This window comes from Catharus ustulatus, chromosome 26, assembly GCF_009819885.2.
Source record: "Catharus ustulatus isolate bCatUst1 chromosome 26, bCatUst1.pri.v2, whole genome shotgun sequence".
NCBI classification, from domain to species: Eukaryota; Metazoa; Chordata; class Aves; order Passeriformes; family Turdidae; genus Catharus; species Catharus ustulatus.
The window spans coordinates 4,560,068-4,569,947 of record NC_046246.1 but is presented as its reverse complement, the minus strand read 5'-3'; the positions used below and the strand labels follow the sequence as shown (position 1 = coordinate 4,569,947).

Below are 9,880 nucleotides of genomic sequence, written 5' to 3'. Positions count from 1 at the left end.
GGCCCAGCAGCAGCCCAGGGCAGCTCCAGGGCAAAACAGAGCTCGTGGAGCGCACAGAAGGGTGAAACCTGTCACCATCTCAGCCACAGGACATCCGCTTGGGGTGTCCCCAGCACGCACGGGGCGGTTGTTCCAGCATTCCCAGCCGCCAAGTCCGGGGGTACAGGGCTGCTCTGCTCACCCGGAGCCCCGCCGGTCCTACCTGCGCTGAGCTGGCAGGGCGAGGGGGACCCCCTGCCCGGGGCAGGATGCTGGGAGACACCTTAGTGTGGTTCCCAAAGGGAAAAGCCAGGACCAGCAGCGTGGCATCCCTCCCGCGGCAGTCCCGGCGGCTCCCTGCCTGCCACGACACCCTCCCCACCCCGGGTGCGCTCTGTTTGCCTGCTATTTTTGGCAGCCTCCTAAGAGCTCCTCTCAGGCTATTAATAATGAGAGTGAGAAATTCGTTTGGCCTCTCCTATATAAGGAAAGGTAGAGGCTTAGAGGCAGCTAAATATACTGGCGCGTGCGGGAGCGAGCGGGGAGCCTTTGGCACCGCGTGTGGAAAAGAGATTGTTTGAACAATGGAAAGACGGACTCACTCGGCGCACGGGGCCCCGCGTGGACTGACGGGCGGACGGAAGGATGGACAGAGGGCGGCGGTGCCCTCGGGCCTCCACCGCAGCACCCTCATCGTCCCCGATGCCCCTCGGGGCTCTGCTTCAGCAGGAGAGGGGAAGCAGGAGCAGGGATGCAGCGAGCCAGCCACGCTCGCCCCAGAATGCCTGTAACAACCCCCACTGGACCAGCAGCGATCCGGGGAGTGAGCTGGGTCTGTGTCCGGTCAGGAGGGACCGGAGGGATGCTGGCGGGCTGTGGTGGGGCGACCAGTTCCCACTGGGACATGGCTGGCACAGGGTCAGTCCTCCAGATGAGCCCCCTGCAAATCCCGGCGTCACTCCAGGCTGTGACCAACGCTCCTGCCCGGCTCTGGAACAGCCCCGGGGTGCCAGCAGTGCCACAATGTGTCCCCAGCTCGCAGGGAGCCACCAGCACCCCTGCAGTGTGCCCGCTCCTGCGGTGCGGGAATAATTTAAAGAGCACATCGTTATTGAAACTGTGTCCCCCCCGTGGCTAAGGGGGACCCGGGCGAGGTGCGGGAGCTCCTGTCAGTGCCGAGGACAGGGAGAGCCCGGCTGGAAGGAGGAAAGCAGCAGCAATCCAGGGAATCCTAATGACAGGAAGGCGCTGGGGAGCAGCGCCAAATCCACACGGTCGGAGCAAGGACAGCACATGCAGCAGGATGAGTACAAAGAGAGGAAAACCGTGCTCCTCTGCCTCCAGAAAGAGCCTTTTGGTTTTTTAACTCTTCGTAGCCCCGGGTGCTGCTTAGGGAGGCACAAGTGGTGTAGCTGCGACTGCAACCCCGATCTGCCCGGCTCCGCCAAGGTCTTGGCATCGGTGCCCGCGGCCAAATCCCTGCACATCCCCAGGGACTGCGGGGATTCCCCGGGCTGCTGAAACACCGAACCACCGGGACAGCCGTGGGCAGAGTCCTCGAGCTGCTGCCCTGGCCACCGCCGCAGCTTCCTGAGCTGTGAAATTCCAGCAATAAAATCCATTTCACAGACTTCGAGCCTGGGGCTGCTCCGAGGCTCCAGCCCTGATTCCTCCCTGGGGATGTGACACACACCAAAAACTGCTGGAGGCAGGAGCAGCTCTTTGCCCTCAGGGCAGTGAGAAACCCCATTCTCCTCTTTCGGTGCTGCTGCAACTTGTGCTGCAAGTTCTCCCCACCCACCAAGCGGAGCCCGCAGCCGGGAGCTCAGCACATTTGGCTTCCTCTGTCCTTAGGTGACATCAGGAAAGCGAACTCCAGCCCACCCCCTGCCCACTGAACTCTGAAGGTGAATCTCCTCCCCTCTCCCAAAAATCTGTGTCCCAGAGTGCCATCGGGCCATGGTGCTGAAGTGTGTTCCCTGCACAGCCAGCCCCAGCGAGAGCTGGGTGGCCACAGTCATCTCCTTCAAGGATTCCACTAATTAATAAATGTTCCTCTGCTGCATGAGGGGGTGCTGCTATTCAGGTGTGGGGCAGCTGCTATTTTGCTTTCCTGTAAAATCAAGTCTTTGGTGAGAACTGTTCCACAGCTGAAACTGGAGAAAGAAGCAAGACATCTTTTCATTTCCAATAAACATTTTGTTAAAAAAAAAAAAAAAAAAAAGACTTTTAGTCTTGACCCAAGTAACACTGGAATCACCAAACATCATTAACCAAAGTGCAGACAGGTTGGGCACTCCTAGCTACACAGCAGGATGTGGAAAAGATTTAAGAGCAAACTATTTCAAAACTAGAATTTGCCTCAAACATCTTCACCAGCACTTGAATACGTTAAAGGAAACAAAACTGAGTGAAGGTGCTGGTTCATCTGACAGATGTCTCAGCCTTTAACTTCCACAAGTGGGCAACTTGTAGCCAGTGTCTAATTGTGAAATCATAAAGCATAGCAATGCAGAAACCTTCCTGAGCAAGGTCACGCTCACGGTGCTCGGGTAACAAACCGGCAGCAGAATTAGTGACGCTGCAGGAGGAGGAGAGCAGGGAAAGGGATTCCAAAGCCCCAGGGAGGTTCTGTGCACACACCTGGGGAGAGCTGTGCTCCTGGGCCAGTACACAGACAGCCCACCCTGCTACCTTGGGCCAGAAGTTCCCACCTTCAGCCTTGGGAGCATCTTCACCTCTGTCAGCCCCACACGTCCTTGTGCTCCCCAAAGCTGGGGTGCAGAGCTGCCTGTGCCCATCCCTGAAGGCTTGGTGGCACTCAGGGTTAACATGTGGAGGGGGAAGAGGCTGCACAGCCAGGGAATACTAATGGGAGCTAGGAATCTGTGAGCTTGTGCTGTGCTGTCACAAACCTGCACTCAGAGATGGCAAGTGACTACAAGTCATTGGGCATGGAGGGAAGGCCAAAGCCCTCCCCAGAGCCCAACCTCGGGTACAGCATCCCCACCTGAAGGGCAGTGACCCCACAGGGGTGAAGGAAACAAAGATGTTGTTGCAGCTGAACAAAGGTGTTGGAGGTAACAGCTGCAGAGATTACAATTCCCTCTCCTGTACCAAGCAGCCAGGCTCACTGAAAGCCCACCCTGTGTCTGCTGGAAGGGCACTGACCCCTGCACAAACCAATGCCCAGTGGCTGAGCCCCCATCTGCTGCTGGGGGCCCTCCCTGGGATGGGCAGAGGGGCTCAAAAAGCACAAGCCCTAAGGACCAGAACCAGGTAGAGCCCAACATCTCCCCACTCCCAGCACAAGTGCTCCCAGGTGCAGCCTCAGGACCACACCTGCTCAATCCCTGCAGCTCCAAACCCTCCTATTCCCACAGTTTGTTCACTTACACCTAAATGAAGGGACATGCAGAGGGTGGGTGTCACCCAAGAGTTAAGTGTGAGGCCATGGGACATGCAGAGCTGGGCTGTGCCCTCTGAGGAGCATCCCGGGGTCAGCCCTCCCCGTGTGTGGTCCTGGGCGGGTTTTGAGGGAAGGAGCCCTGGGGAGAGCGGGTGCAGGAGCCTCCAGGAAGGGGAACCCTGAGCCAAGCCCCAGCTGTGTGCCAGACAGCCCAGGCAGAGGGTGGCCTGTGCTGTGACGCCAGCAAATGCCGTGGTCTCGGCACTGGAAGAGCTGCAGGCTCCAGGGCTGGGCCTGAGGAACAGCTGATTGCCCAAAAAATAAACTCAGCAGCAGCCATGACTACATTCAGTGAGGGAACATCCCCTCACGTTCAATAGTGTTTAATCCTCATCTAGCTCAACACAAATCAGTAGTGCAGCAATATAAATACAACTGAGGAACTTAAAGCCTTTTGGCTTTCATAGTTCAATAAGAAGGAAAAAAAAAAAGAAGCCAATGAAACCAGTTTCCAGTTTTTAAATTAAACACAAAGAAAGGCAATGAATGCCCACCCATCCCCAGAGAAGCAGTGGTATCCTTCATGCCAGCACGAGGCTGAGTTCTGCACGGGTGCAACTCATGACAGCAGCACAGTGAGATAAGGGAGTGGGAACGGAAAAGGACCCCCCCACCCCACCTGCCCTTGGGGTCAGGCAGCAGGGACACAGTGACACGCTGTGCCACGTGCTGCTGGCACTGCCCACTGCCCTTGGGTACCCAGAGTTCCCTTTTCCACCACAGCTCTGCAGCCACAAGTGAGCTGCAAGGCTGAGGGAGCAGCCAGCTGGGGACTGCAGAGACCAATCCCCATCACCTGGGATGTGCAAATTTTAAGGGGGAAAAAAAAAACCTCAAACCAAAAAACCACAGTACATAGTGTTCCATAACTGAGATATGGTTAACATCCAGCCTCACGGACGGCCTGGTGACCAACAGAAGGTGCTGGGGCCACACAACATGTCACAGCTTGGAATGAAGCCAGATGTTGGACACAGGTACCAAAGGTGGGTGTGTGTGTCCCCACCTCTGGTACCCAGCAGGACTTTGCTGCAGGAGGGGTCTCCCAGCCTGGGCAGTAACCACAGGTCGGATTTTCACACATGAACAGGCACCAAGTCCCCAACATTCCCCATGAGAGCGGCCTGACAGCGATTTAGAACAGCCACAAACCCCTCTCCTACCTGCAAACTGCCAGAGTGTGACCAGTGTGTTTACATTCCCCCTCCTCTACACTCCAACAGCAGCCAAGTGCATGTGAAAGGACAAGTCTACATTAAAATAGTGCTTAAACCATTAGGGAAGGTGGGAGTAAAGGAGAAGAAAATTGTTGGACAGCACAAGTAGCTTGTGGTAGGCTATGGGAGCCTGAAGGGAGCTCAGAGCACAGCTCAAGGACTTGACCTTCCTTCCCCAAGGAGCCTCAAGGCAAGTGAGCTGGAAGTCCACAGGTGCTCCCTCCGCTGCCATCTGAGTGGCTTAGGAGGGTCCTGCACATTCACAGTTGCTCCAAGTGGTTCTGTCCTACTCTCCAGATGCCAGCTCTGTCCTTTTCTGACTCTTCTCCTGGGGTTCACAGTTGCCTTCTCCTCCCTTTGATTTCCCTTGAAGTTCAAATTCAAGTACAACCAGTTATAACTGAATGCAAAGAAACCCACAAAACCGAAGTTAATTTCTGTGAAACAAGTTAGCAGCGTTGTCCTAGTCAAAGTGGCCTCTGAAGGCCCTGGTAGGACAGGGACAGGACAGGCCTTCCCTGCTGAGCTCCAGCCAAGGCTGCCCAAGAGGAGCTATAGGATTTCCTCCCTCTGGCTCTTGGGTTTGAGTGTCAGCTGTCCATTGCGCAGGGAGCCGTTCTGGCTGCGGAGCAGTTTCCCTTTTTCCCGGTCAGGCCATGTGAAGATGGCTTCATCACTGTCCAGCTCGGACTCTGAGTGCATCAGGCTCGTGTTGAGGACTTGAGCTTTCTGTCTGCCACCTTGAAGGAGAAACATTCCCAGGTTAGAAATGCTTTTAACACCAGTGAACCACCTCACCTTGCTCCATCCCCTCTGTCTCCTTTTCCGATCACATCTAAGAGGCAGCAGAATCTGACTTTGCTCTGTGTGTCTCTTATTCCCTCTGATGCTGAAGCCAAAGTGATCCTGTCTCAGACACTCAGGCATGTTAGAGGTCACAACAACACTCCAAGACAGCATAAAGCCCAGGAAGGCAATGATGTGACCAGAAGGGGCTGTGAGCACACGTGGGAGCTGTGTCTCCCTGACCTTGCTTGGGGCATTGCCTAGAAAATGCTTGGAGGGCTCACGGCTGGAGTCAGAGAATATGCAGGTGTGTGAGGGAAGATCTCTGCCATCTCACTACCTCTCCCTACTCTCCTCTCTGCTACTGCTGCCTGCAAAGAAAGAGAGATAAATTAGCAGGATGAATTTAGATTAATGCACAAGGACAGGAGAGAGACATTTACTGATATTGTCAGCAGAGGAAATATTTAAATTTAGCTTTTCCTTAATGGAGAAATGCAACATTTTCTCTGTTAGCAGAAAGCTCCCTGGACATATCTAGCAGAGAAAAAGACTTCAGTCAGCAGCCAGCCTCAGAAGCAGCAAGATGAGTTTAGTTACCAGAGAGCAAGTGGTGAGGCACATTTAGTACATTTATTGCACAGCAGCTCCGAGGTGACAGATGGTCAGATTAAAGCAGAGTTGGGTGCTGAGGGAGGGAAACACACCCGGGTTTCCTGCAAGGGTATCAGTGTTTGAGCAGTTGGGACAGCCTGGTCTTCAGAGGAACAGCTGATGAGTCTGTCAGAGCAATGCCCTCCATGCTGCTCTTGGGCACTGCTCACTTTGCTGGAACACCATTAAATGGGATAATGCTGGGAGGAGCGGTTATTTTCCACCAGCAAACAAGGATCAGGGACTCTTTTCCATGCACAGCTAACACATCCCCTTCTCTAAACAAAACCAGGACACATTTTGATAATGAAACCCACACTCAGCAGCTGCAGAGCTCCCTGGCATTCAGCAGGGCTGTACTTGGCACATCCTTTCCAACACTTCCCTCTTTTCCTGGGCAGTCAGCAGGTGACCACGGCTTGGTTCATGTATCAGATAAAAACACTCCAGCCTGAAATAACTCCCTGATTCTTGCAAAGCACCTGACAAGCACGCTCAGGACAGCAATGCAGACAGGAGAGTGCTGGCTAAGAACACTGAAGACAAATCCTGCCTTTCTGGAATGGGCCAACATGCCACATGGAGCACTGAGGAATTCATGGATCTCCCTCTGAAATGCACTTGCTTACTGGAAAACTAGAAGATGAGCTAAAATGTGAAATTTTCACAGCCTGATGTGCACAAGAGCAAGAATAAATAAGCTGATGAATCAGTTGTTTGTGGTGGACAAGTAGCAGAGCAGAAATAAACCTCAATCTCTCCAATACACAAATATTTTCAGACTGTTTTCAGGTGTTGATCAGTTTAGTGTAATGTTTAGTGCCACAGAATTCCTGGTTTGCTGTAGAGAATGACCAAAGAACTGCATGCTTGCAAAAAGGGAGCCAGAACTCAGGGGAAAATTAGAGAAGAAGTTATAGTCAAGTCCAAGTTTTGGGCTTCCTGAGTCAGGCTGTTCTGCACAGCTTCAGTGCATCCACTTCCTACTTCTGAGGTACCAAGTGGAGACATCAGGATCAGGACAGTTTCAGTCCTAATTTCCAAACCTAAAAGTTAGATGACTTTACTAAATATCCCATATTCAGATCTGAGACAAGCTCTCAAATCTTCTGAGACCCCTCTGTCAGACCCTACATATTTGTTTCACTGTGATTTTGAGTCTGCTGAGGAAGAGTCCTCAGTCAGCATTCTGGAAGTGCTGAGCTCTTCTCTCTCATATTTTACCTGCTTTGGGATTTGGTTTTAATTCCAGGCTTTCTTGATCCGTTGCATCCAAAATCTTGTATTTGCTTTTTCTTTTGGATTTTCCTTTCCGTCTAAAGGGGAGGAAAAGGAATTAAGAGACAGTCCATTTCCAAAAGAGCCAGAAGAAAAACATCTCTGATCTTCAAAGATAAAGCACTTGCTATTTAGGATAATGTTCATATTACAAAGTGAAACATTAAAATGTTGCTAAGTTGCACATTTATAGGTTAATCCAAATTTTGCCTCTTAACATAACACAGAGTTGTGGGACTTCAACATTTAACTTGAAACATTTAAGTGAGAAAACCCAACATCCCAAGGCTCAGCAGATGACCTGCTGGGACAATGGGTTTGAATCTTTAACCTCCTACAGCAGACACTTGGCTGTGAAACCTGGATTCAGCAGGGGTTTGGTCTCAGCCCCACCTCTTGCAGCAGCAGATCACCATCCACGACAAGATTCCAAAGGCAACCACGATGACGAAAGATGCAATGATCACATACAGCACACTCCACTCTGCAAGTAAGACCCCAGAGATAAACACGTTTTGGTACCTCATACAATTGACAGTGCATGTTTTAGGGGACTGTTCTTGGGAAAGAAAAGGCAAGGCCAAGAATTAGAGGCTGGCATTCCCCACTGCAGCACCACCAGATCCCCTTGGACAGCTCAAGATCCAGTGCATGGACTCACTGGGCAGTTATCACCATATGTTGGTTTATAAAATTTGCTTTCCTGTGGCAGAAAAGCCTCTGTACAGATGTGACAGAAGAGAGCTGTGATTTATACACCCAGAATGGACTCAACTGTTAGTGAGTGTTCACTGGGAGGGTCTGAAGGGGACTCACTCCCCTATCAAACATCAGCCCAGGTGAGACAAGGGAGTGTGTCCTGGTGTCAGCATCTCATCAGAGCAACTGGGAGACAGGAGGTGCCTGGCACTGTGCCCACCCTGGGGGGGTTCTCTGCCAAGGTGCCCACCCTGGGGGGTTCACAGCTTACATACCACAGTTGCTTTCGCCGTCCCCCATCTGCACCCTGAGGAAATTCTCCATCCAGAACGGGTCACACACACAGCGCTTGGTGAAGGAGTCACAGCGCCCGTGCTCAGAGCAGTTCAGCTGACAGGCTGGGGGCCAAAACCAGCAAGGTGAACTAAATGACTCACAGGTCAGGCAAAATTGGGACAAAATAGTTCAATACAGCCAACCCCTGCTGCAGGCTCTGAGCTGAATGTGGCCCCTCTGTAGCTCATTCATAGCTCAGCCTAATCACAAGAGGTGAGAAGTGCAAACGTAAGCACCTGGGCCTCATGCCAAACTGAAACATCCCACTTCACCAGCAACACACATTTTGCCTAATAAATCCTCATTTTTATATACATGTTATGCAATTTGTGTATTTGTCAAAGAAATGTTTTCAAACAAAGTTTTGATTTTCCAATTCAAACCCTGCCTGTGAGACAGACAAGAAACAAACAGATCCTTTGGAGAGACCAAACAGAACTGAAAAATTGCTTCTGAAGGCCACAATATGGTAAGATCAGGAAGTAATGAAAATAATTACTTCACACAATTCTAGTTTCAATTCTCTAACTGATCAGCAAATGATCCTCACAGGATGGATCTCATAAAAGAGTGCTAATGTAAAGATGTAAAATAATGATAGAAGGGGAACATTTCCTGCAGACTGATGTTTGTGCTGCACAGGAAACGAGTGGATTCACAGCCACCAAGATGTGCAGTTTACTATTTTCAGGATGACACTAATTTCAGTGGCTGGAGTCCATTAACACTGTATTTTAGTTTCATAAATATCACTCTCCTTTTCATTTTGTGGACTCTTCACAGCAACACTGCAAGCAATTATTTGTAAGAAGTTGAATAGTGAATAGATGGAATTAATTGGTAAATAAGTGATCAGTAAATAGTCTAATAGAATTCATTTTCTGTTTCCCATTTATTAACATGAAAGCTCCTGCAGTGAGTGTAAGTGTGTGGGCACGTGGGTGTTTTTAGCAGCCTTATTCTGTCAGCTGAAAAGAAGGTAAAAGATGTTCAGTCTGTCCCAAGACTCTCACTTACTGACTGTGTTAATCTCCAGGGCCCGGAAGATGAGGAAGTCTGACTGTTGTTTCCGCAGCTCGTTCTTCAGCGTCCAGGCCACCTCTCGTCCTTTGAATATCTGATGGGGAGGCTGGTTCTGCACAAAGAACACCATCTTCGTGCTGGAAGAAAGGCAAGAATTATTATCTGCTGCTTCACACTCTCCAGTCTGTCATTAGAGGGACTTACTCAGAATCCCAAATTTATCTCAAGACCAGACTTCTGGCTCTGTTTGAAAGCAGTAATGGCAGACCTGGTCCTACAGTAGGAAACCCTTCAGCATCTCTGATCCATTCATGTTTTCCAAGCTAGAGTTGAACTGTTCTTGAATTTGCACATTAAGCAGATCTTTGCATGTTCATGCTAAGCATCAAATCCCCAAATGTTAAGGTCCTGCTGTTTTCATATTCTCCTCTCTTCCTCC

General features: G+C 50.9%; 1 protein-coding gene across 1 annotated transcript in view; it reads right to left on the bottom strand.

Moving 5' to 3' along the window:
* Nucleotides 1-3,731: 3,731 nt before the first annotated feature.
* The window catches only part of LOC117007479 (dyslexia-associated protein KIAA0319-like protein), a 29,493-nt gene continuing 23,344 nt past the window's right edge, over nucleotides 3,732-9,880 (bottom strand). The window contains exons 17-21 of the mRNA XM_033080695.1: nucleotides 9,436-9,578; nucleotides 8,358-8,480; nucleotides 7,777-7,867; nucleotides 7,330-7,421; nucleotides 3,732-5,405 (exon numbers count right to left, since the gene is read on the bottom strand). Of these exons, the coding sequence (XP_032936586.1) occupies nucleotides 5,218-5,405; nucleotides 7,330-7,421; nucleotides 7,777-7,867; nucleotides 8,358-8,480; nucleotides 9,436-9,578 (637 nt within the window). The 3' untranslated portion in view covers nucleotides 3,732-5,217. The remainder of the gene's footprint in view (nucleotides 5,406-7,329; nucleotides 7,422-7,776; nucleotides 7,868-8,357; nucleotides 8,481-9,435; nucleotides 9,579-9,880) is intronic.